Source organism: Epinephelus fuscoguttatus, linkage group LG5 (genome assembly GCF_011397635.1).
Source record: "Epinephelus fuscoguttatus linkage group LG5, E.fuscoguttatus.final_Chr_v1".
Classification (NCBI taxonomy): Eukaryota; Metazoa; Chordata; class Actinopteri; order Perciformes; family Serranidae; genus Epinephelus; species Epinephelus fuscoguttatus.
Genome location: NC_064756.1, coordinates 29,390,618 through 29,418,614, shown reverse-complemented (window position 1 = coordinate 29,418,614; position 27,997 = coordinate 29,390,618). Strand labels below are relative to the sequence as shown.

General features: G+C 41.5%; 1 protein-coding gene across 1 annotated transcript in view; it reads left to right on the top strand.

The window, feature by feature from the left end:
* Positions 1–27,997, top strand: part of traf4a (tnf receptor-associated factor 4a) — a 44,501-nt gene that overhangs the window by 5,710 nt on the left and 10,794 nt on the right. Inside the window, exon 2 of the mRNA XM_049575713.1 lies at positions 26,448–26,499. Coding sequence (XP_049431670.1) covers positions 26,448–26,499 — 52 coding nt within the window. The remainder of the gene's footprint in view (positions 1–26,447; positions 26,500–27,997) is intronic.

The following is a 27,997-nucleotide window of genomic DNA, read 5'->3' as shown; positions in this document are numbered from 1 at the left end:
AAAAGCAGCCCAGCCCTGCAGCTTTAACACTCACTGCAATCAAATATGAGTCACATGCTTTAGCAATTGAGTGCGTGCTGACCGGGGCAGGCCTTTGTTTTAGCAACACTGCCTCTTTAATAAGGAGAATCAACACTTAATGGTATGTAACATAATTTCCTTCACTGTGTGGGGGCTAAGTAGCCCTCACACATGCCAGGCCTCATGGCTCATCAGTCCTGGGTCTACTGAGCCACAGTAATGCCATGCAATGTGACGGCGGTGTGTCTGTGGGGATGATGCAGTGCTGTGCCATGGCCTTGCCAGGGGTGTAATTGGTTTGTTCGGCTCGGGAGCTTCTTCCTCCACGCAGTCGTGTAGTGCTGCAGCTGCTGACTTACCCAGAGTCACGAGGAACTCCAAAGTGGGCTAATATGAGAATTTTTTTTCCACTACTCGATTATTCACTGTCAAAAAGCCAGGGGAGTCTTTTTTTTTTTTTTGTGGAATTGGCCGTGATTCATTTTGAGCTTGACACATCCACTGTGTGCAGCGCTGTTTTTTTTTTTCTCTCCTCACTGATGTAGGTGATACTCGCTCTCCTACGCTTTTATAGCCTGAATGCCCTGATGCACAATCACCAACATTTAAAGTGCTACAGACTCTTTGCGTCTTCTCTCAGCAGCAACCGTCCATTTTTATTTGAATGTGAAGGCAGAGCATAGTGGAAGAAGGATTGATACCACTCCATGATGAGTGACCTTGTATGTCACATTAAAATGGCTTATTAATGGTTTGTAAATCAATCAATTACAGATGCAACTAACAATTAATTTCACTTTCAGCAAATCTGTGGGGTCATTTTCCAATTATTGGGTCAAGTGTTTAGGCCATAAAATTTTAGAAAAGAGTGAAAATGGCAATCACAATCTTACAAAAATCCCTAAATGACTTGTTGAAGTGTCTAGTTTTGTCCAACAAACAAAGATATTCTGTTTATATTGATATAAAACAGAAAAAGCAGCAAATGAATCTGCTCACATTTGCATCGCTACGATCAAGTATTGTTGCGGGATAAACAACTTGCTAGTCATCGAAATGTTGCAGAGTTCATTGTATGATATGCACTTTGTTTGAAACATCTCGGCCGCCTGAATTTGCTGACAATGGACCTATAAATGTAAAGTCTGGAGTTACACATGTTGATGAGTTGTATGTGTTAGATCAGAACATTGACACTGCCCTCAGACAGAAGAATGGAGTACATCTTCTCGTTGTATTTCCTCAAAATTCACAGAGCTAAAAAGACATGTCCTTCTGGAAGATAAACACCTCTTTCACAACCAGGCAACTCAAAAGTTGCTTATGTTAATAACTGATCTATAAAGCCTCAGAAAGTGATTTATTAACCATTAAAGGTTGATTTGTTAGAAAGTAGTACCATAAAAATCAAAAGCCAGATCTGAAACGGGCTTGGCTCCGTCAACATGTGGTGATAGAGGTTATTTCTTTCCTTTAAACACATAATGAATCTGCTTCTGTCCATTGTGCGTGCAGCCGTGCAGAGGGATGTATAGAGAGGCACTTAAGGCGTTTCTTAAAGGGCTAAATGGAGCTGTGTTGCATCGGTGCCCAATGTTGTGTGTAAGACTGCCACTTGAGGCAGCTGGGGCTTTGTGTCTCAGTGGGTATCTGTATCTGAATGGGCGCAATGCCATGGATGGCTGATGAATGACTGTGTGTTCATTACCATCCCCGTCCCTTAGTCCCATCACAGAGACATTCACAGTCCCCCGCAGGTGTCCGAAGCCTGCGCAGGCATCCTGGGTTCAGATCCGGAGAGTTCGGAGGGGGGCTCTGCTGTCCCATCCTGTCTCTGACGACAACGGTGGTCAGTGAGCTGGACACACAGAGAGATGTTGTGTTTAGCTGAGTGAAAGCCCTCAGGCCTCCGCTCTGCACTTTGGGGTCTGTGAAGGCCTCTCAGAGCTGTGCACTGAGGCTGCTGTCAGCTGATGAACTTGGGGTGACAGAGCTGGAAACAGCCCAGTAAATTTTAACACATCAATGCATAGAAGGAGCCGCTCACTCAGAGAGGAGATACAGCAGCATTTGTCTTTGGAAAGAACAGTGAGTGCTCTATACTCCACCTAAATATACCTACACCTCCGTCATGTGCTGTACCTGTGGAGTTTAGAGACAAACATCAGCTTCTGTGAAGTTGTGCCGCCCACTTGTTTCATATATTTGAGTGACTGAATGTTCCTGAACTTGACACGTCATCTCATGGACTCTGAAACTAATGATTACCTGATTACTCACTGATCTTTAAAGTTTAACATGGATGTTTACTTCCTGCAGCTTCAAGCTTATAACTTCCTGGATTAAAAATAGAGTTACTGCAGCAAAGGTGCGTTCTCACTGAAGTGTTTTGTTTAAAATCCAGACTTTGACACATGGGTGTGGTTCAGTGTAGGCATTGTGAACTACTGCAGCTAACAGTTATTGTCATTACTGATTAATCTGCCTTTAACATGTCTAGAAGATGTCTTCAAAATGGCTATTTATCCTAAAACATTCTCAAACTCCCAAATAGTCACTGTACAATGATATAAAACAGAGAAAAGAAACAAATATTCACATGTGAGAGACTAGAAGAAGCCAATGTTTGACATTTTTGCTTTCAGAATTACCAAAATTATATATTAGAGGTGTAAAAAGTTGCTACATTTTGTGTCAGCTCGAGTATGACCAATGATAAGCTGAAAATGAAAGCCTGAGAATGAAGCCCAAACAAACAACAGGAAATGACCCTAAATCACAGTGTTTCATGGATGTAAGGAAATGGACGTTGATGCCCAATAGCCAGTAATTACCCTTGTTTAGAAAGGCTATCTTGAAAAAATGAGCTCAATCTGCAGTTTTTGGTTTAAAATGAGTATAATCTCACTTTGTATAAACTCCAGAGAAGGTTAATTATTACAAACAGTCCAATAACACTGTGATAAATGGCATGTGAAGCCATGTGAGCATTGTTTACACGCTCTAATTCGCCTGTAAACTTTCCCACTATGGTTTGAAGTTAAGAAAATAAACAGCAGAATAAGAAATGCCTCACTGATGGACAAAAAAGGACATTTGCGGAGGAAACTTGCTTAACTTCATACCCCCACGCCTGTCATTTGAAGCGTTTCTACAGAGCTCCGTCACCTCAGAGACAGATACACAGACCGATAGATAGATGTTAGCAAGCCTGTTTCAGCACAAGATAATTTGCAGCGAGTCTCCTGAGAGGAAGCCGAGAGGCTTCAGAGATGCAGCTGTGACATGACATCGCTGAGAGAAAGTGCCCTGACCATTTTACACAGCTGCAGAGGTCCAGAGAAGATGTTATTGTGACAGCTGTTTGAATGTAAAGAAATAAGAGCGGGCATTTTAACTTTTTAGGTGGATTTTTTCAGTGAGATGATTTGACCTCTCAATGTGACGATGCAACTCTCTGTGCATCACTTTCAGGTCACATCATCTGTCTGCTGTGAGGGAGTTTATTAGTGACAGGCCAGTTAAAGTATAATTCATTGCTTCTGAATGACTCCTGAAAGTGTCTGATTTTATTTAATCACAAGCAAAACAGCCCTGAGAGTTTAGCCAGCTGCAGCTTCTGATGGACTTGTTCATTTCTGAGTGCTAACAAAGACCTCTTAAGCCTCTGGTTGACTTCTCTTCATGATCCGTGACCGTTTGTCTAAATAAAGTGACCACACATCGTGTCTTTTCATCGCTTTGTGGTCGAGAATGATGTGAAAGTTTAGACGAAAGGCAATTTGTGGTTTTCAGACAGTCTTAAAACCGTGACTCAACCTCCGCACACCTGAATCACTCACAGGAAACAACATCAAATTACTGCAATTACTAATTTGACTTCATGTTACATGAAGGGCTGAACTCGTCATCGCAGGTGGTTTGGTTTTTGATGTGGAGTGGATGAGAAATTTTGTAGCTTTGGGCTTTTGTTTTCCTGTCGAAATGAAGGGAAACTGAAGTTTAGCAAAAAGCGTCTATATTTGGTCTAGGTTTAAACTTTGGGTCTTCAGGATAAGGATTTGAGACTTTATTTGCACGTTTAAAATTACAAAGATGGTTGAAATGCATGGTTTACAACAACTTTGACTTTGTTTTTGTAGCTTTTACTATCATTTCCGCTACTAATGATGACGTCCTACTCACCAAGTTGGTTGCTGAGAACTGGGCTGCATTGCTAAAATCCAGTTTAACAAGGAGAGGCAAGGTTGCAATCAAATAAACAAAATTTCTACTAGTTTATCAAAAGCTCTTTATTTGAAGTTAGACTTGAAAAGATTAGTTAATTCATAGGTTAGTCTGTCAACAGGAAAAGAAAGGTTAAGTTAGCACAATGACTCACCAACGTTCATTAACACATAAGCAAACTATATGAAGTTTGCTGACATTAGCTATTATTAACCACTGTTCCAGGTCTGTGACTGTGAGAGTGCATTGAACCAAGTGAGTGTTTCTTATCAATTCAACTTTAATTTTGTAAGAGGAAGAATGTTTAATTTCTTCTTGCTAAACTTGCACAGTCTCAGTGTGAGTCATTTGTTTGAGCAGAAGTGCCAAAAATTAACTGTCTCTGACTGTTTTCATTTGGTCTGAGAGTTTAGTCAGACAAAACAGTAGGTGTTCCAATACTATATTGGCAGGTATGGAAGTCAATGCACAGTTCCAGTACCACCTAATTGATTAATTAGCTTTAAAGTAGCTTCACAATGTAAAATGGCAGTTTTCCCAGAAGTCAGTTCTTCCTTGCTATTCTAAAACAGCAGCCTACACAGCAAGTTGTGATGTGCAGCCACTGGCAACTACTGATTTAAAGCAGTAAAGGAGCTGCTTTCTGGTAAATGGCATAATAAACAGCCGTATTTTACGGGCAAGTCCCATCAGTTTAGGGTTTAACCACAGCCAGGCTATACAGCAATGACAGCAATCATTTCATCATTTCAGATCCATACAGAGCTGGCAGTAGACAGTTGTGCTATAACACAATAGTATCTAATCGGTACTCACAGGACGGACAAAATGCTACTGGAACATGTCTTCCAAACAGGCAATTTTAAGATGTCTTCAACAGAGACTTTGGGTAAAAACTGAATTGTTCACCTTTGTCTCCTCTTCCAAATAAGTTGAACTTTCGAGGTGATGTAGTTAACACCTGACTGCTCGTCTTCCCGCTCTTTAGCAATGCCACTGTGCACCCAGATCACAGCCCTTCACTTGGGAATACAGTGTTATTAGCAAAGTTGGAATAAAGTAGAAGTTCTCTGTGTGAGGTTCGTGTATTGGATGTGGTGTCGAGGTAAATTGTACTCTTGCAGGGTATTAATTAGATTATTATTAAATCAAATGACACTAAATGAGCAGCAGAAGCAGCAGCATAAATGCAGCCACCGATCAGAGCCAGTTAAAAACATGCCTCGACTTGCCTTCCTCTATAAGAGGTCCTTTAAAATGAATCCAGCCGTTTGGGGCCAAACAAAGACCGAAAACATTCCAGCTATGCAGCGAAGCACCTTGCCCCTCACACAGCGAGCATGCTGGGACCGAGCCGCCAAACCCAGCCCTGCTGCTGCTGGACTGCAGCCAGTTGGCCCAGATCTGAAAAGCATGGCTAGTGCTTACACGTGCCGGGGTATGCATGCTATGTGAAACAGCTTAGATAAAGGTATGTTTATCATAACACGTACAAGCTCTCTGCCTGTTCCTGAAAAACCCATGAGCCCCTCCAGAAGGTTTGTAGATGGGGTGTTAAAACAGCAGATATTTGTAGGTATGAGGCACGTTTTTTCAGTTTAAAACCACCTCAGTGCTCAATCTGGCTTCATCTGCGTTCATCTGCGTTCCCCACCCCCCCACCTCCAATCTGTTTGCCTTGTGCATAGGTCACTGAACCAGCCAGAGAGCCCAGAGTGTGAATATGCGCACGGCAACACACATGTTCAAACTCCCACAGAAATGATTCCAGCAGGGCGCTTTTGGTTGAAACGTTTGTGTATGAGTCAATTCACAAAACAGGGTGCTAATGAGTCAGGAACCATTAGTTGATTAGTTGTTAAATAGAAAATTAATTGGCAGCTATTTTGATTATCAATTAACCGATTAAGTCTTTTTCAAAGGGAGTAACTAACTTCTTCAACCAATAACCAGCTTCTGAATTAAGAGCTTTTCTTGCTTTTCTTTCTCGGCATAGATTTAGAACATGTGCATTTGTTCCCACCAATAAAAACATGAAAGTAGAAGAGGACTAAAGACAATTGCTGCAGCCACTGCACAAAGTGGTGCATAAAAACTCACCAGAATGCTGGAAAATGAGTGTGTGATGCTCAAAATGTCCTAAAGGGAGGACCCTCAGATCCTTCATGTGTCCTCCCCTCAACGTTTTAATGAAACCTACGCCTTTGTATGTGAAAGTTAGTCGTGTATCTTGAGTGTTTTTGACAAACAAGCTACATGAAGGTGCGACCCTGAGCTCTTTTTATGCACTGCTTCCATACAATTCATAAATCAAATGATTGACACCGTAGATTTATCGAGAAAATGATGGATGGATGGAATGTATTATTAGTTGCAGCCCTAACAATTAGCCTACTGCTTCCTTCTAAAGAAAATGAAGTCAAGAAAAGACCAATTCTTGACACTGAGCCAAGCTGATGATCGTAATGTGTCATGTTATTATTCATATAGGAAGTGAAGCTTACACATGCTTAAAGGAACTTGTCCACCTTCTAGCATAGAGTAAGAAAAGTGCTTTAAACACACTGATCTTGCAGTGATGCCACTTTATTGTCCATAATGTGAGATGCTCCTTTGATGCTCTGGCAAAGGCTTTGTTTGTATTAGGGAGTTGTCTTAAGTTGCAGGCAGCTGAGTGTCCGCTGCACTGGTTGCTGAGCTGACAGGGTGGCATGTGAGGAATCTAAGTCTGAGGTCTGAAAGGAGAGCAGCTGTGAGCGGAGCAGAGAGCGCGAGGAAGTGGGCGTCTCGCTACTGAGACACCTGTCCTCAGTGAAAGGCTCCTCTGTAAAGCTGAACAGGTGTCGGCGGCGCAGTTAAGCCCTTCACTCGAAGCAAACACACTCTGAATTATAGTCATTTATCCACAGGGGCCCCGTCAATGTTAAGGTCAATGCTCAGTTGCCCCTCATCCCTTCCCGCTTCCTTCCTGCCAAGACTCTTCCACCTTCCTCTCATCAGCTGGCCTGTTTGCTGTGGTGGTCCTTTAACCAAACAGCTCAATGACTCTGTCAAGTACACTAACTCCCTTGTGTTGTGTCTCGCAGCTCATTCTCAGATATGTCAACACAGCGCTAATGCTCTGAACCCCCTTCTTCCTCCGTCTGCACAAGCCAACTATTGATCCCATGAAAGAGCTGCGCAGGAAGTCACTCTGTCAGGTGCATGTCCAGATGGATCATTCAGTCAGCTCGTTCAGGGTCAAGGAGCTCTTGTTTTCTGGACTTTTATCAGCTCACCAACCGCGGAAACGGCACAGGATTGGCTGATTGCGGTGGTAGATTCACAAGTAGGATGCCTCACTTGGAAACTAGTTATTGTTTTCATTAGTGATTAATCTGCTGATGACTTTCTCGATATATCTATTGATCATTTGGTTTATAAAATGTCAGAAAACAGCAAAAATAATCAGTCTACTGTGATAGAAGATAGGAGAAAAAATTGTCAACTGAGGATCTGGAGCCAGTATATATTTGCCATTTTTGCTTAAAATGATTAATTGATTAACATCTGGTTAATGTCAGCCCTCCAGGAACATCTCTACTTATTTACCCAACTTGTTGCAGATTGTAACTAACTGAATGGATAGCAAGCTGCAATTAAAGCATTGCATATAATTCATCTGACAAAAGATTGAAAAATTGCGTTGTCATCTTTTGTGATTTATTCCTATGAGGAATATGTGACATCTCTATTTGTTGCTAATTCCTCTTTTTATTTTCCTCCATGCTTCCCCTCTGCTCTATTATGAGCTGATTGAAAAATCTTGTCATTTATCTCATTGTTGCTCCGGGCAACAGGGGCAGGTTGAAGAATTCCTGCTAGATGAACAATGCAGCTGAGGCGTTTTGAAACAAAGGAGGCGATTTGACGTCAGCACCTCGCCTCGCTGAACAAAGAAATTGCATCCACAAAGCAGAGAAGTGGACAACTGCAGGAGGCGCAGCTCTGAGCTGGCTCACAGTCACTCAGAGGAGGGCCGGGGGCGGTTCTCTCTATTTTTTTTTAATGCACATGTATTCTTCACAGATTCAGACTGATAAGGGAGAACAGGAGCCACAGCATGTCTGAGATTACACCAGCTGATAATTCGAGCAGAGAGCAGTGATGTGTTTATTTTTTGTGAATTAGTGCATGTGTCTGTGTGTGTCTTCTGTCTGCCAACTGCTCCCTCACATACACACACACCTAAAAAGCCCTCACCTTCCCTCCCAGTTACCATGGACACAAAAGCACAGGACCTAAAATTGTCACTGCCACTGATGTGCACACCTCACAGGCCTGAATCAGCTAACTGACAAATAAGGAAAAGGAGCTTTTCCGCTTGCAGTTCAATGGGAATGCAAATGAGCCCGAAGCATAAATTCACATTATATAACGCTGCTTTCTTTTTGGATTTCTGAGAGGAGGCGTCAATTTGACTAGTTTTGTGAGGTGAGCAGCATCGGGGAAGAAAGACGAGGATGAGAGGGGGAAAAGTTTGCAGTTTTTCCGCCTGAGAGGAACACAAGTGACTCATGTCACATCAGACTTCATGGCTGTGTCTCCTGCATTCGGTTGTGATAACAGTGAATCACAGCGAGGCAGGTCACAGACTTTGACAAGGGGAAATCCAGATCATTATCCCATCTCCATTCTGCACCATCTTCCGCTCACTGTGACCTCAGACTCTCTCTGACAAAGTTCAAGTGATGTAAAAACGAGCATGCTTATCAGTTTCACAACTTCTTTAACAATCAGCGAGGCTGAGTCATTGTGTCGACACATAAAAACATTTTCTGCTTTTCAGCTTAATGGTTCTGTAGGATTGGACCCCTCCACCTCCAGCTAATTAATGAATGTGTCACAAAGGGCATTGCACATTTTTCTTCCTCTCCTTGTGGGATCGGACTAAAATAACTCACACAGTAAAACTGATAATGGGTTACCCACACTTGCTATCTAGCGCACATAGCAGGTCAGCACAAGAGGTGTGTTTGTGTGGAGTGCTTATCTGCAAAGGACAGGAAAGAAAAGACAGCTGGTTAATGATAGCAGAGCTGCTCTTTTTGGTGCTACCAGCAGTTTGATAGAGTTTAAAGCACCAAACCGGAGCATTGCATCGGCAAAGAAACAATGATGGAAAGTCACATACAGAGCAGACATATGTTTCCACCAAACCGTAACACAAATTTTAACCAAATTTACAGAGAATCAGAGAAAGAAAACGCAAACTAATGAATGTTTCTATCTACTACTGTAATATTAATATTAGAAGTAGATAGTAGACAGATGCAAAGATAAGTCAAGTCAGTGCCGATAAACCATAACAGAAGAAGAAGAGGGTTCAACAAGATGATGTAATTAAAAGAATGCCACTCAAACCTCAAATGATGGATGTGGAAAGGATTTTGGAAATATGGCATTTATGTTCATTTCATGTTTTAATTGTTGGAAGGTTACAGTGTGATCTGTCAACGTTTTTCATCTCGTCCGTGGACGTTTAAGGGCCCTGACACACTTAGCCAATAGTCAGCTCTTGGTCATTGTCGTGCGCATCTGTGATCCTAGTTTTTGTGGTGTGTCCTGCTCCATTGGCGCTAGCTCTTACTGTCTTTATTTATTTTTTTTTTTTTCTGATTTAGCATATTAAATCGGCAGAGCCTGTCGATGAGGAAGTCATTCTGATTGGCAGTTCAGTTCAGTGCATGAGAAGAGAAACAGAAGTGAGGAAAGTAAACAAGTGACTAAAGTTAAGAGGACATGAGATCGAAACAAACTTGTTATGTTAGGCAAGATTCTTTTTTTGGCCATTGAGCTTTTTAACAGAAATGGTTCATAACTGTTTGTATTACTGTTGGCCAGTGTACAGTGAATAGTCCTTGTTCTTTCAACATCAGGTTGTGTTGTTAATGTGCTAACTGGGTAACTAGCATCTTCATTGGTCCTCCGGATTCCCTTCATTTATTACAAATACAGACTACCGCCACCTGTTAATATGGAGAGTTGTGTCCACTCACGCAGGTGAAGAACATATGTGTTAGTTGATCTTTGGCTGTTGTCTCTTGTGTGTTTGAGTGCAACTTTTTGGCTGAAACACAGGTGACACAACAGTCAGCCTTTGTTGCGACTAGTTCTTTGATGTCGGCTTGGTGTGTCTGGGTCTTCTTTAGTCACATGCTTCATTTAAGACATGATTAATGCACCAAGTATGTGTCCATTGCACTTTGTCGCCTTTTGTTTTTATCACAGGTGGATGGAAACTCACAGATACAGCACATGTCAACACAACTAAAAGGTGTAATTCAACTTTTAAGCATTTAACAAGCAAGAATTATTTTGTGAAGCGGATCAAATGAAGTAAATTGTAAGCAGGGTTGCAGATATGTATGTTCCATTTCCTTTGGCAGGTTACAGAGTGAACAGGTGCAGGTTAATTAAAAGATCTGTTGTCCATAAGATGTTACTGGTTGGAGGGATTATCTGTGCTGCCCACCTGCTCCTGCTGGTCACACTGGAGGCGATGCAGAAGTGAGGTGAAATAATCTGACTCCTTGACCTGATGTCACACTTATTGTGGTCTATATTTTGTTAAATTTCAGTCTGGTTTGTAGATAACAACAACTCCCTTTTGTTCCACATATTTTCAAAGACATGACAGTCACTCTGCAGTAAAAGAATAGTTTTAATTGAAGGGTGATGAGAGCTGTGTTTCTGTGAGGCTCATTCCCCAGAGGCATGCAGTAGATCTGCATGCATTAAAAACAACTGTCGTCTTTGTCTGCTGTATGGGTTTTGGCATCGAGAGCAGACTCCATAAACGAGTGAACTGAAGTGCTTATGAATTGCTATAAAACGTGATTCATGGTAAGAGCATGCAAAGCAGGAGCTCGTCCACCCCTCTTCTGGTGCCATGAGCTCATGTGTCTATAGGTTCTGCTAAATCGTGAAACTTTACCTCTAAGTGGCTTCTGATTGATGTCTTTCCTCTGGTGGCCAACAGTGGAGTAAATTCTCTTTAAAGAGAAACTGTCCCTCTTGGCCTCTGGGCTGGGTGAGACAGATCTTGGTGGTTTTAAAACTCATAAACCAAACCCCACGGAGAGCAAAAGGAGGTTGTTACACAGGAATAATGAGCCGTTAGGAGCAGCTAACAAGCCATTGGCATATTCCTCTTCATTCTTCCACAGGAGTTAAGACCATCTTGACAAAAAAAGGCATTTTGACAGTTAATTCACACTGAAATCCACACTGCTTAATTTAGGAAACGGCGTGTGAATTATCCTACAATGAGGTGACCTCATACATGGCGTCTTAATTGGTTAAAGGAGCATGAAACCTCTGGATGTAAAATCCTTTTTTAAATTTTAATGGCTTTTTAACACGAACGCCTCGTGGGATTTTGTGTCAGGATTTTCTTTATCTTTATTACTGTGAGGGAGGATAGCAGAAAGACTCCATTAAAGCTCAGCCCTGTCTTGACTGATGGAGGTTTCATATTTCAAGATAGCACCTCCTCTCTGGATGCTTGAATGGCATTGAAATCTCTTATTTATGTGATGGACTGATTTATCTGCTGCTATCAGAGAAAGTGTGTTTAAAGTGATAGGCTTTATGATACAGAATGTGTTCATCTCTGGATTTACAGGGCATTAGCCTCCTAACCGCCCTATCAACCATCTGTCAGATACTCTCCACATCATCAACACATTAGTTGAAGCAAATGTTTATGAAGACCTATAAAAAACTCAAAAACAAACTTTAAACTGTGAATAGTTTAAAAGGTGCTTTCTTGCTGAGAGTTTGATAAGATTGGTCTGCTAGACGATAAAATCACAGCTAGCAGCGGTTGGCTGGGTTTAGAACACACACTGGAAGCTCTGATCAGACAGAGTGCATTTTGCAGGTTGCATAAAATGAGGGGAATTGCACTGTTTTTTGTTTTGTATTTTTTAATTTTTACTTGGCAACCAGGAGTCGTCTGTCCATAGCTTAACTCCTATTTTCCTGTAGAGTAAAGTCACAGATCTGTACCATTTAAAAAAAGGATGGGCAGAGGCTCTGATGGAGGGTGAGAGGCTGTTCCCAAGTAGTATGTCGGCCACAGGGAAACAGAGATCCATGTGGGTACATGAGACCCTCAAAAAGAGGAGGAATCACAGGCCATTCCACCAGCTGGTCTGGGAACTTTGTCTGGATGATGATCGGTTCAAGACTTGTTGTAGGATGAGTTTGGGACAGTTTGACAATCAGCTGTCAATCGTTCAGGCCTGATTACAGTTGGTAAAACTTTGGAAAGGGGTTGAGGCCACAGTTTTTTTCAGATATGTCTTGCAGCTTGCCTAGGGCGATGATGAAAGTGAGCTAATGTTAGCTTCACTCAAACTATATACTATACTACTTGTTGACATTGCCAGCAAAGAAGGCCTGCTTCTCAATTGATCTGATTGGACAATGGGGAAAATTGCAAAAACGTCAGGTGCTTTTTCCGCTCTGAGTTGGCGTTTTTTCTAACTCAATTCATTTAGGATGCTACTGCAAAAATGTGAGGTGCATAGAGTGGAAAAACACTTCATTACCTTTGGGTGGAGCCAGGCTAGCTACTTCCAGTCTTTATGCTAAGCTAATTGAGCTAGTTAGTTGCTGGCCAGAGCTTCATTTTTAACAGACAGTTATGAAAGTTTAGCATCTTACATGCACGCAGATTGCACTGGGGATGTCCCCCCCACAATAAAAAAGTTAGGCAAGCTTACATTGCAGCACAAAGTTGAAATGGCAGCGGCAGTAGCCTCGTCAGTGATCAATCCACATTACACTGATTCAAGAAGGGGAAAGGCTGGAGCAGATCCTTGCTGAGTTGGGAAAGCAAGGTGTTCAATTTTCCACATAATTCTCGGTTAATAACACTGCACAGCTGATCCATTGATAGCTCGGTGTTTGTGCGGTGTTGACTCTCCCAGATGTGCCAAATATTTGTTTTGTAATGTTGAGTAGCTAGTCTGACAACAATAAGAAGGCATTTGGACTTACCTGGAGTAGGCTAAATGTAAAATAATAGCATTCTAGGTTGTAGGTGAATATCTTTAATGTTGTTATTTTTATGTATAATGTTATTTTAGTAAGCAGCAACAGTTTGATCATGTATGGCTAGTGTTGATCAGGTAGGCCTTTGTTTACCAATGTTCGTTCAGTCAGAAAACTCACGATTCTGATGTTTATTGCATATGTATATGTGTGTGTGTGTATATATATGTGTATATATATGTATTTACACAAAATAACTGCAACTCTTTACTGCTAGATACCACGAAATCATACACACTGAACCTTTAAGTTTTAATAAACATCACGTGCAGATTGAGAAATTACCTCAGACTGAGCGGCTGCACACTAGTCTCTGTTTTCTGAATGACACTATTTATTATTGCAACATTCACACTCTGATTGAAAATGCATTTTTTCTTGTTTTGACAGACAGCTTGTACAATGGCCCGAAGCACACTGCTGCTTCCACACTTAATCTGTATTAGTGCTGCGATTTCATGCTGTGCTTCTCGATGATTGTGTCTCCAATAGCTGATTCATTAATGCCGTTTGAAGGAAAAATTAGGAGACTGTGTCTAGTGCTGCTTCTCCAGCGCCATATGCATACAGTTGGCAGGCAGTTCTCCTTTTTAATAGGCCAGGCAATGCCTTGGCAATCTCGGAGCCCCTCCGTCCAGTGCAGGCATTCCACAAGATTAGCGTGGCAGCGTCGCAGCTCCTCGAAGCCAGCCGCCGTCACTGCAGATCACCCTTTTGAGCAGAAATCTGTCCTCTGAAGCTGGGCTAAAATTAGACCAGCCATCTGTGATTAAAACAGCTAAAATTCACACGTGTCTGGAGAAATTTATAGCATGTAACTGCTTCCATTTGGGCCGAGCTGATGAATAACAGTTGATCACTCTTTTTGTGCAAATGTGTGGCAGTAGGTAGTAAAATGGAGAGTGGGGTTTTTCACACCCTCTGCAACCTTGACAGCAGCTTTTAGCGCTTTTTCACAGACCAGTAGGTCCTCCTCACATGTGCGACATGTTAAAGCTCAGGACTTTCATTGATCTCTGGGCGCAGTCCTCCACCCGCCCAACCCCTCCACAAACCGCCCCTTCAACCAGATCAAACGTAAAGCATCTCCTTTCAAGCCCTCCTTTCCTTTCATGTACGCAGTGCAGGCCCTTGTGCATGTGGGTACGCCTCCGTTATGGTGGTCTCTTTTTTGCTGTGTACTGCGTGGGTGAGGGAGACTGCACTGCATTGCATGCATGAGCTCAGCTCCCGGTACATTTGATGGGACAGACTTCTCTCTCTCGCTCTCGCTCTCTCTCTTAACCCCCCACCACCCTGCACCCAGATCAGCAGCAGTTAATGAAAGTGGATTGATTTTTCTTTACCTCCTGCATACAGCGTATAATCCGGAGGATGAAAATCAACCAGGAAAACAAAAGATCCGACAGCCTTTTATTACATTTGCTGTTTATTTATTTGATTGCCTGCCAAAATTTATGAAACTGCATAACTGAGACTAAAATCCATATCATGTCTAGCAGCGCTTTCCACAAGTGGTAAAGAAATAGTCTGACATTTTAAGGCGCAGACATAACAAACCGACATCAATGAACAAGTTGCAAAGAAGGCAGACTGTTGCGTTGCCTCGTGTCACTTGTGTCTCGACTAGAACGTTGCACTTGAACACACTGCAAAGACTGCAATCAGCGGCCAACTAGCATGTACAGTCTGTGCCTGCCTGGGGAATTAACTCTCCATACCAGCAGAAGGCCGTAGTCTGTTTTTGTCATTTAACAAGAAAAAGCGAGAGAAAGATGGGACAGACTCAAGATGCTAGTTAGCCAGTTAGCACATTAACAATGCAGCTCATACAAATGATATTTACAGTGTGCAAGCGAACAATAATACAAATAATTATGAACCTTTTGCGCTGAAGAGTTGGATGGCTAAAAAAAATGCAAAAATGCAAACCTCATGCACTGAGTTGAAGTGCCAATCAGCGTGATTTCATTCACTGTTTGGCTCCGCTGTCTCCAATTCCCATTCAACATGCTGAATCAGCTGAAAAAAAAAAAACAACAACAAGTGCCGAGTCCGACTAGTGCCAACAGTGTGGGACACACTGCCTATACTAGGGCTATACACACTCAACAATGGTCGGACAGCGATTTATGTGCAACCATCAGATTGTTGTGTCAGAGCCCTTAGGATATGTGTTTATGATGGGAAGTTTGATACCATTTGAGTGATGTCAGTCTTGATTTCCAAAAACCCAAACCATTCCCCTAAAGTCATAATGTTTGTAGGTGCAAGTTAGAAGGAAGTCCTACACAGCTTGAGTTTGGGAAGGCTCTAAATTCATAAAGTCAACAGGAACAAACTAAGAAGAGTTGGATTAGTATTTCATGTTATAACCCTCCCCTCTGTGATAAGGACTCCATGTCAAAGCCCGATCACACTGATGGAAGGAGACAGTGTGAGGGGGATTATAAATACTTCTAAGCGCTGTCTCCCCTCCTCACACACTTAAGGATGGATTATGGCATCTCACAGGCTTGTGCTCAGCCTGCAGATGGCTGCTCCTCCTCCCTCTGACCCTCCCTCCAGCCCTTTCTTCCTCCCATCCATCCTACCTTCCTTCCCTCTTTCCTTCCTTCCTCCTTACCCCTTACTGTGCCTTTGTAGCCGGCTTGTCCTCTGGCAGGTGGCTCTTTCCTCCACTGTTTTCTATCGTGGCATGGTGTTTTCTAAGCTGCACCTCTGGCAGTTTGATGAGTCATCGTATTAATTGCTCGCAAATTCAGACCGACTGGCTGATTTTGCCTCACCAGCTTCTCCAAGCCACTTTATATAACCACACAAACAACATATTTCCGTCCAGGAAATGTAGGTCTGCTTTCAGGGAAAAATACACTGTAATAAACCAGTAATAATTATCTTCTACCAAGCCCTAGTGTGTATAAAGGTGACCTTATCATCAGTGGGAAGTTTATTATGTTAACGGGATTATGATGAGATAGAACTTTATTTTTGTAAGGGGAAAATACTGTACAGCGTTTGTAGTGCTAAATAGGACTGCAGATAAAACAATTAAACAATAAAAGTTATCAATAAGGTGTGAAAAAACAAATATAGCCCACACAATGCCAGAGATGTAAAGTGTTTTCCAGTACGATGCAAATTCCATTGCCAAAAAGCAGTAAGAGTAAAGCGCTATTAAAGATTCAGTGTGTCGCATTTTGGAGGATTTATTAGCAGAAATGGATTATACTTAATAATTCTTTAGAACTAGCTTTTTATGTCTACATAGGGAGTGGGTCCTTGTCCACAGTGTCTGCCATGTTGGACCACCATGTTTCTACAGTAGCCCAGGCCAGACAAACCAAACACTGGCTCTAGATAGGGCCTTTCGTGTTTTTGTGTCAGCCACCATAGTTAGCAGCCCCTCTGCAACAAACAGCACTGGCAGAACACTGATTTTTAACGTGAAACTGCTTTATTCAGGGTTTTTACCGCTTTAAATCATCGGTTCTGTTTGTTTTGGAAAGGAAGACACCTCGGTGGACAATTCAGCTCCAGGTAAAAACCTCCTGAAGGTCTGGATCTTTAGTTATCAGAGAAATAGGTGAGCATACATTAACAGGTGATGAGCTTGCGGCCGACAGCGTAAGAGAAACACTGAAACTGCTTTATTCAGTGTTTATATTTTTAATCACCTGGTCCACTAAATCCTACACACTGTACTTTAATTGCAAAATATGTTTATCAGATGTTCCTGTATTAACAGTTTTAGTGTATCAGTTAGCTGAATGTCGTATTTTTGTGTAATAGTTTGTCTTACTAATGCAGAAAAACAGACAGAAGTTTTGTGGGCTGCAGTTTTTTGTTTTTGTTTCTTCATTATTTATATTTTCATATTTCAAGGAAAATGAGTGGGTTGATCGGCAACACACAATTTTTGTACAGTAACAAGGTCTTTCTGGATTAGATCGTATTGGCACATTTTTTGGAGTATTGTGCATAATGTTCATATTGAAGTCTTAAAACAGTATTTAGTTTATTTCATTGACAGATGCAGTTCAGTCGGTCTTGGTCATAGGTGGTTTGCCTACAGACGTTTCTGTGTGTTTTCTGTGTGCACCATAATATTATCTGGGAGTTTAATTATCTGTTCAACAGTCTCTTGCCATAAAGAATTAAGGCCAAGTTAAAAAATATTGGGGTTGCTGTCGGGTTGAAATATAAATAAGCTCCATCGGAGTCTTACTCTTTATATACTGCCATTGCTACTGCAAAGCTGACATTTAAGAAAAACAAACTGAGAATTTGTTAACCTTTGGACGCTTTTCAGCTGCGTGAACTCACTCACAGATGGCTTGTGCTCACAAATGTCAGCACGGTGAGGTGAACTGCAAGGAGAAATGAATATCATTACATAAGTGATGACGGCATGAGCAAGCATGGCCTCAGGTGTCCTGACCATCAGTGTGTGTTTGTAAAATTATCACTGCATAGAAACATTATACAAAAGAGAGCAAACAAAGGCATCAAAATCCACTCTCTTTGTTTCGCGCTTTGTAGTGTCAGTGTGGCTCGTAATAAAACCATCCTCTTTAATGGTTTTTCTATCTTGGTCCACATTTGGTCCCAGTGAGTGTGTTACATGGGGTGCTGGAGATGAAGCCAGGGAAAGAGGCCAGACATCCACCCACACATGCACACACTCTCGTAGTAGTGCCTTTCTTCCACTTGCATCATTTTTTTCCTGCTTTGGCAAAGCAACACAATGAAAAAATAGTATTCGTCTGGATAAGGAAGCATAAAATAAAGATTTTAAACTACACTCTAAAGTTTAGCGCTGCTTGATTTATATGAATGCGTGTAATCACTATTGGAAGTGGTTTAATTTTCCGCATGTCTTTTCAGGGTTGTCTAACACCAAGTCAGATGTAATTTATCTCCGTCTTGTTGATGACCATGACCTGCAGACTGTCAGCCATTGTTACTTCACATGAAACAACTGCCTGCGGCTGTTGGTGACCAGCAGAGGAAGTCGGATTGGGATTTTACAGGTGTCATATTCTGGACAGGCATGCACTAAACTCAACAAAGACGTTCCTGAAATCCATCACAAACCATTCAGCAAAAGATTTTTAAGGGAATAACGTCCTGTTTTGATAGATTTAAGTTTTTTGCTGTTCTTCTGTACTTTTTGGAGAATTTAAATGATGAATAAAGTCTGCCTTTCTGACAGCTCAGAATGGATAGTTCTATATGCTGCTTGTGAAATACTTAATCAAAGCAGACTAATATTTATCAGACGACACCTGTGTTTGGTGAAATATGGTCAGTAATTAATGGCAAAATTTGTACTTAAAGTAAGGACAGAGCAGATTGGAACAAGGTAAAGGACACAGATGACCTTTATAAATTCCAATAAAATGATAGCAGGACAGAAGGTTGTACTAGTCCATAAAACAGAAAAGCATCCACTCTTTAATTGTATGAAACGTTTTGTTAGGTGCTTTTCTATGTAAGGGTGTGTTCCATTTGCACTGGGAAGTCAGAATTTCCGAGTTATCAGTCGGACATTTTAACTTGAACTCCCCCTGAAATCAGATTTCTGACTCAGGATGTTGGAGGAGCATCACAAACCCCAACCTCAGAAGTCAAGATGGCTACTCTGTGATTTAACAGTAGTATAAACTGCAGTAATATGTTGCCACGGTGTTTGTTTGCACAAAATTTGGTGTAATGCTTTCTTATCAGCTGGCATTACTATGAAAGCTAACCTGTCATTCACTGGTATTGCTAAAAAAATATTAGTTTTTCCAATTTTGTGTACTGGAATGCGATAAACCCGGTGTGAGGGGTCGATCTGATTGAGAAGCCGAGGGCACTGTTGGCAGACAGCCTGTCACTCAAGCGACCTATGTGTAACTTTAAGCCTTAATAAAAGGTAAATGGGTGAGTTATGTAAAGTTTCAACCCCCGTACAGTTGTCACGAATGTTGAAATTAGCCATAGAGACCAAATGTTGTCGCTTCAGTGTAACATGAGAAAAGTCTGAAAAATACATCATCAGATCTCTTAGTTTTTCCTGACAAACAATCCAAAACCCCAAAACATTTAATTTATTGACGTAAAACAGCATTTTTTTTTATACCTTATACCTTATAAGCTTAAGTGATTAGTGGATTATTACCATGGTTTGACTAATTACCTTTTACACATATTATCATAGTAGTTGTCTATGTATTTTACAGCATTAGCGTGTATAAGTTACTTACTGGAGACAGAAATTTTGGCGATTTTGCGATCATGTATGTTACTACAGTGTTTTCAAAGGTTTTTTGTACATAGACGTGATGTAGTATTGCCTTTCAATTAGAGGTGGCGGAAGAGAATGTCACCACAAATGTCAGAAGGCTTATACGCAATATAATCTCTAGCAAACCACAGGTATGGACAGCTTATCCTGTAGGTATTAAATCCCACACTAGAAGCTGTCACAGCATCGCTCTGTGTGGATGTCCCACACAGAATGCCTGTGAAGGAGCAGTCGATGCACCTGTGGGCGGGTGTGTCATCACACTCTGTGAAAGTTGGAGCTGCTCCTCCCGTTTCAGACAGAGAGCTGGGACGAATGCCAAATCAGCTGTGGGCGAAGGGAGCTCTGCTCTCGTGGCGTATCAGGTTCCACAGGTGGAAACACCACCCAGCCTAAGCCCCCGTCACTCGACCTCGTTTAGGGCCCACTGTGGTCAGCAACACGGGCTCACATTAGGGTGTTAATCCAACTAGTTGTGAGGATGAGATGAAGAGCTTCTGCAGGCCCAACACCATCTGCAGGTTTAAATTCCGGGTAGTGCATTGTTTCCAGGATGGATTGTCAGTTGGTTTTATGTTATAACATATATATATATATATATATATATATATATATATATATATATATATATATATATATATATATATATATATATATATATATATATATATATGTATATATATATATATATGTATATATATATATATATATATATATATATACTGTGTGACTGATGAAATTTACTATGCAGGAAAATAACAAAACGCACATTACATTTTTTTCCCGTCTGGACATGTACTATTGTTCTAAATATGCTTGAGCAACATAAACTCACAGGCAGTTCGTCAATATTCATTTGGAAGAAATTAAAACAAATTGTTGGTTGTGGTGAGACAGCGCCAGAGACAGCTGGGAAAACAAAAATAATCTATTAAATCTTTGGGAAAACATTTTGTTTTCTCTTTGTGAAGTTTCCATAATTAAAGTGGCAGTAGTTGTCCAAAGTAACACATCATATATCATTTTAAAGTCCGTACAAAACCGCTGACTCTGATTTCTTCTACACTAAAAAACAGTTTGCTATGAGTATCAGGAAGGAATTTATACAGTACTGTATTGGTTTGGATCTGCTTCCATACTACAAGTTGCATTCAGGTTGCTTTTATTAATTGGCTTTGCCTCCTAATATATAATTTAATAAGTGCAATGACGCTATAGGGCTTCATCTACTCTTTGCAGGACAGTAGCCCTTTTTACACAGAGATGGTGCTATAGGGCCGGTACAGTGTCCCTTCCTTATGCCGCCTTTGCACTTTTACACAGAATCAAACAATGGCAGAATCATTTCACCCCCATGTGTGATTTTAGATAGCATGCCAGCATTTCTGAAGCAAAACAGTTATAATGGGCATAACGCAACGGCTCTTAATCTTGTCCTCTGCTCGGGGAGTAAGAAGCTCCCGGATCTCATTATTTTCCCAATTTGCAGACATTTTCGACTGCCGTTCTTCTTCTTTGAGTTAGCTGCTAACTGCTAGCAGCTACTTTTAAATGTCCCGCAGTGCAGCAAGCATAACACATTGTCAAAACATAACACCTGTGGCGCCCATCATCCTGTTCTGCTGACTGTCCTGTTTATACAGACCTGGTTTCGGTGCTGTTTATACCTCCAGTGCCTCCTTAAAGGAGAGACAACTCTGGCATAATGGCATTAAATTCCCGCCTTGAAGAGGAAGTGTGAAACAGGCTTATGATAGTTCACCTCTCTGTAGTTTAAGGTACCAACAAAAGATTATTATTAAAGAAATGGAATAGTCTTTTTAGCTTTCTTGATGAGAGTTAGATGAGTAGATTGATACCACTATCATGTTTGTGCACCAAAATGCAGCTGCGGCCAGCAGGTGGTTAGCTTAGCTCAAATGTGGGGCTGTGGCTTGATTATTTTCTTTAATCAACTAATCTGCCCAAATATTTTCCTAGTTAACTGAGTAATTGTCCTATTAAACTAAAGAAAACTGTGAGAAATTCCACTCTAAAGGTCAGGGTAGAGGTCATCTAAAGTTTTTTTTTTCCCAAGCAACATAATAAACCCTACAAAGATTCAGTTTACTATAATGTAAGCTCAGGAGAAGCAGCAAATTCTCCCATTTGAGAAGCTGGAATCATCTTTTTTGGAGGGCTGTTTGCTTGAAAAATGTCAAAGGATTAATCAATCAACTAAGTGTTGAGTGTCAAGTGAGATATTTTCAGCAGGAGTGTAACCATAGAAAACTAAAATCAGCTTTCGAGGACATCGAGAAAACTCCTGGAATATGTTGGACATCAGTGACTGATTATACATGGAGGAATATCCATCACACGCTCTCTAATGTCTTTATAATATCTGAATCATTATTGTTTAAAATTGGAGGCTCAGAAGAAAGAAGTCATGACTGCACACAGTCTCACACACACAAACTGAAAACCAGATGGATTTTGGGGGATTATAGGAACTCTATCTGAGATAAAACGAAATTCCTGTTTTCTCTTCCACTTCCTGTGAGGAAGGAGGGAGTTTGGTTTCAGCTGTGAGACTGAGAGCCTGTATGGAGGGCGCTGGTGGAATTTAAGGTTTTGTTTGTGTATATAAAAGTTAATCTCGATTATAACTTGAAAAGACAAAAAGGGTTTAGCGCGAGGATGAACATGAAAGCTGGCGGTGAGCTCCAGCAGAAGATAATCGGGCAGTTCAGTCGAGGCTCCTCGATGGTATCTGAGAAAATACCTCATGTGACAGAGGTCTGTTTAGAGTGTTAATGTGCCACAGACTTGCTCCCTCCAAAGGCCTCATGCTTTTGATTTAGTTTGTTTAGTGTGTCTCCACAGCCCTGCCCGCTACAATGGCAAACACAGGGAGGTTTGTTTAGGAGTCTCTCTGCTAGTTAATATAGAGTAGGTTTCAAGGTTGCTGTCACCAACATGCCCACTCTGTGTGGCCCGCAGGCTGATCGCTGTCGCTTAGAAAAAAAAAACCCCTCCGCTCCGCACCGGTGAGATTAAACCTGGGGGATTTGTACTTCTCACCGTCTGCCTGTCAGGAGCTGTGCGCACAGTGACGAAGCATGTTGTGACGGCTGTCCTCGTGGTATGGGCCGGATGAATGGATGGCTGTTTAATCTGCGCCTGAAAAGAAGATTTGAGAGGGGGCAATAAGAAGGGAGAGGGATTTAAGGTTCTAGGCAATGATGGGTTTGACAAGTGGGTGCATTTCACCTGCAGAGTAGGTGAATGAGATTTCCACAAGCCAACATGACGTGATAATGTGCGTGCCCTTGTCTGACAGTGAATTTGAGGTGATTTAAATGTGATCGTCTCCTCAGCAGAGCAGCTGTGGAGCTGCTCACGCTGTACGAGCAGACAGAAGGAGGCGATGAAATTTTAATGAGGTGATTGTATTATACTATACGCTGTCCAGTCTTAAGCTGCTCCCCTGTGACATCCCAACACAACACTGAAACGCTTGTTTATCGGCCCCTTGCCCTGGATGTTTACTGAGGAGGGTGTGAACTGTGGTCTGAGATCTGCGGTACAAACATTTGTGGGAAAACTTGCTTTAAAAGAGGATGGCTGTCGGCAAGGTGCAAGTTCCCACTTGCACTCCTTGGCCTTATGTAACATTCATGTTTATCCTTTAATGACTGTATTAGTGCTGCAACTAACAATACTGTCGACTGATTAACCTCTTTATTGTTTCTACAGTTATTCTAGGGCCCGGGGTGACACATTCAGATTGCTTGTTTTGTCTGACCAACGGCCAGAAACACCCCCAATTTTTTATCATATAAAAGAGCAAATTGTCACATTTGAGAAGCTGGGACCAACAAACATTTTGAATGTTCTGAATGATAAATGACTCATAGAGTGAATCGATTATCCACGTTGTTTTCTGTCATTCTGTTAAAAGTTCAGTGTGTAGGATTTAGAGGGATAAATTGCCAGATGCATCAAAAAGTTTGGTCAATCAACTGATTTGTTGGTCTACAGCAGAATTATTTGGTAACAATTTTTATAGTGTATTAATCATTTCATCAGGCAACTGACAAATTAGAAACGACAGCTACACTAGCAGCCCTGTGGGGATTTACAGTAAGTTAAATCCTACCATGCTAACATTATCAATGTGACAGTGCTAACATGCAGAGTTTCAGCTAGCAGTTTTACGTTTCTGTTCGTCATCTTAGTTTAGTGTGTTCGCATGCTAACATTTTAAAGTTTGAACCACTACTATGTCTAAAACTTCAAAACATTAATTGCAGCTCACTTTGTATGTTTTATCATATTGAACTGAGTATCTTTGGGGATTTTTGTCAGAAAAAACAAAGTATTTGAATCCAGGAATCTGTATTTTTCATAATTTTCTGTCATTTTATAGACAAAGTAATGGATGAATTTATTTGAAAAACAAAATCCCATTTTTGATATTCAGTCACTTGTGGTCATGCTGCTCTCTAGACTCTTCTAGAAAGCCCTTTGTGGTCAGAGAAGATGGATGTAATTGAACTGGAGCTGCATTACGCACTTGGCCCAACCTTTCACTGCTAATGTGCTGTCACAAAGCGGCAGCGAGTTCGACTCACAAGCGACCAAGAGAGTCGAGCGGTATTATCAGCAGCGGGGCCTGAACACATGAATGTGTGGCTGCGGGAGCTTCTCTGCGACCAGGGAAGGAATTATCCTGACAGTCTGTGACTTGGCTCTTTTCGCCTGTCTGCCTCTCTGTGCGTCAGATACGGGGCCCGAGCTGGACGGGGCCTCTGGCTGTCCCCCTGTCCGGAGCTGAGAGCCTGTCGCTTCCCATCTCTTCTCACTGTGTGGTTGTGGTGCTTTCTCTGCTCCACGGTGTGAGATGATTCCTGGGTGATAGCGATGAGTACTATAAATGATTTCACACTACACGCGAGGTGCTGACTGGGCTCTCCCAGCCTCTAATCGATTGACCCTCTTTTACAGCCCTGTGTGGCTTGTTAATTGGTCTCCAGTTCCCTGCTGACACAGTGACCCTAATGGAGGAGAATTACTGCTGTCTCGTCATGCATTAACTCTCCTCCTCCGCCCCCCCATTTTCATCAACCCTCCCTCTCAGGCCTAACCTCTGCTCCCATCCCCCCCGTCAGCACACTCCCTGGTCTCATAGCAGCTGGGTGCATGGGGCGAAGTGCACACACATTCTCCCGTCCTGTCACATGTCACTGGCCCTCTGGGAGCAGCGGTCAGGTGACACTGCAGCCAACCATATTAAAGCACCAAGAGGCAAACACTGGCTGTTTGCACACTGTTGTCCTTTAATTAGTTTAAATGTAATTTAGGCACGGTTTGGGTTATGAGAGGCCTCTTTGCACGAGAGGTCAGATCAAGCTTCAGGGCTCGTGACTTTTGAACAAAAACACATCTCTGTGCATCTCCGTTGTCCGCAGCTTCAGAAGAGTTCGTGTGAAAAATAAAATATTTAAGAGGTCAGGGCTGCAGCTAAATATTACAGCGATAAATCATTTGGTCTGTAAAATGTCAAAATGCTTTTCACAGGTTCCCTCAATTCCAAGCTGACATCTTTAAATGTCATGTTTTGTCCGACCACCAGTCTGAATCCCAGAGGAGTTATTTTAATATCATATAAAACAGAGAAAAGCAGCAAATCTGAGAAGCTGGAACTAATGAATGTTGAAATTACTTAATCGATAACCTGGAAATGAAGACAGTCTGTGTGAGCATCCCTCACCCAAAAGCAGCAAAGGTGCTTGGTGACAGTTGTGACACTGCTGACATCTCATGAGATCAGCCACAGATCACCTTTTCTGTTTTTTTTTTTTTTTTAAGTAATCTTTGTGTGTCTGGATGGTTTTGCTGTGCAGTTGCAAGCTCAGATTCTGTGTAGCAGCTCACCCACACTGGCTGCTGCCTCCATTATTTACAAGTGTGAATATTTCATGATGACATCAGGGTAGGGACGTTCTAATGAGCCGTGGCACTCGCTCATCTGGCCCGAAAACAGGGCCGGCGATGGCTCCGCTGTGGCGCCACAATAACTGTGCAGGGGCCTGTAATAAAGTCTTATTTTGGGTTAAATTGCCGGAGGAGAAAAATTAAGAAAAGAACAAAAACTCTTCTCGCTTTCACACACACGCAAATCAGCAAATCATCTCTTTTTCCTGAGGAAAAGCCTTGAGCGTGAAGGCAAGGTTTACTCTTCTTTATTCTCAGGAAAACAGAGGCCTGTTGAAACTAGCTCATTGTTATCTCGACTGCGAAACAAGGGCAGAAATGAAACTCTCACTTGGAGCTGTGAGAGGATTGGTAAAAGTAGCTGGGAAATGAATCATCAATCGTATCTTTATGTATTATAAATAATGCGATCAGGCTCCAACTTGTAGTTTTATCCTCTGTTGTAATAAAAATCTGTGCAGACGTTTCCTCTGAAGGGGAGAAGATGAAAGACCCAATGCCATTAAAGCCAGAAGCTGAAAGATCTGACTTTATTGTGCAGTGTGTGGACATCAGTGAGTCAGAGAACTTCTCATATTAAGAGTGTTTGAAGAGACAGAACAAAACTAAAGGCGATGCAGCGCTGCTCTTACTGACTGTCAGAGAAGTGCCTTTTAGCTCTGGCTGCTCAGTCAGGGTCAGAGTTAGTAATCTCACTGAACGCTGAATATGATTTTAAAAATGGCCGATCGTCCTTGCTGAGATGCTTGCAAACAGTTTTTGTCTGCAGTCAGCTTTTCTTTCAGAGTGAATCAAATAATAACCAAACTTTTCTGTTCTGTTGCAGTGAGGGCGTCTTCAAGTGTCCAGAGGACCAGCTGCCGTTGGACTATGCCAAGGTACGATTAACACTCTCACAACACACTTAGATTTACTCCATCTTTTTTTTTCTCAAATATGATAATAATAGCTCCATTTACAAAAATTTTTTCTAAACAGAGTCTACAGCCATGCAGCTCTGTGAGGCTGTAGCACAGTGCTGCTTTGACCTAAATGCTAATGTTGACATGCTTACGTGCTGTTTACCATGATCACTGTCGCAGCTTAGCACTTTGGCATGAAAGCAACTGCTGATTAGCAGTAAACACAAAGTACAGCTGAGGCTGATGGGAATGTCATTAGTTTCATAGATATTTGGTCGTAAACAAAAGTGTTTAAAAAATGTTTACCTGGTTATGGCACTGAATGAAAAGTCAGAGAATTACCATTAATGTATTTTGGGGGTGACATGAATATGTGCACCAAATAACATGACAGCTCATTCAATAGTTGTGGAGATATTTCCGTCAAAACAGAAAATGTCAAAGGGACAGATCACTACAAAATCAAAAATACATATTTTTCCTCTTACCTGTTGGAACTTATATCAGTCTAGATTGTTTTGGTGTGAGTTGCTGGAGATATCAGCTGTAGAGATGTCTGCCTTCTGTCCAATATAGTGGAACTAGATGGCACTCAGCTTGTGGGGCTCAAAGCACAAAAAAATACATTTTAAAAACTCGGCAGCAATGTCTCTTTCCAGAAATCATGACCTGGTTACTCAAGTCGGAAGAAGAAGGAGGAAACGTGCATCTACTCATAGACAAGAGGCGACAGAGGGAGATGTAAACATAAATAGTATCCTCTTTGGGTGATTAGCTAGCTCAGTTGTGCTAGGTGAGCTAGCAGTAGATGCACACTTCCTTCTGTGCAGCGATACGGTCGATGGGTGTAGTTTGGTAGATAGAAAATAGTTCCTACATAAAACTGCTCACAACAAGGTCTGTGGATTATCCTGAGTAACCGGGTCATGATTTCTGGAAAGAGACATTGCTGTTGAGTTTTCCAAATGTATTTTTGTGGAGCTTTGAGCACCACAAACCAAGTGCCATCGAGTTCCATTATAGACAAGAGAAGGCAGACATCCGTACAGCCGATATCTCCAACACACCACACACTAAGCAACTCACCACAAAACAATCTAGACTGATAAATAGCACTACAGGTCAGAGTAAAAATATGTATTTTTGATATTGGGGTGAACTGTCCCTTTAACCTCATAGTAGCAATAGAGGAAAAGTCAACAGGATTTACCCTCTTGGGACCTCTGACACAAAATGACATGCCAATCCATCTAAAGGTTGCAAATATATTTAAGTCTTGACCAAAGTTTTGGATCATTTGTCATTGCCATCCCTGGTAAAATGCTTAAATAATTGAATACCAAAACAATTTAAAAGTATAACACAATATTTAACAGTTAAATAATGGGGAATGTAAGAATCATGAAAATAAAACAGGCTATTTACATTGTTAAATTTAAGAAAAGGCATTCTGATAAAAGAGATTTAAAAGATG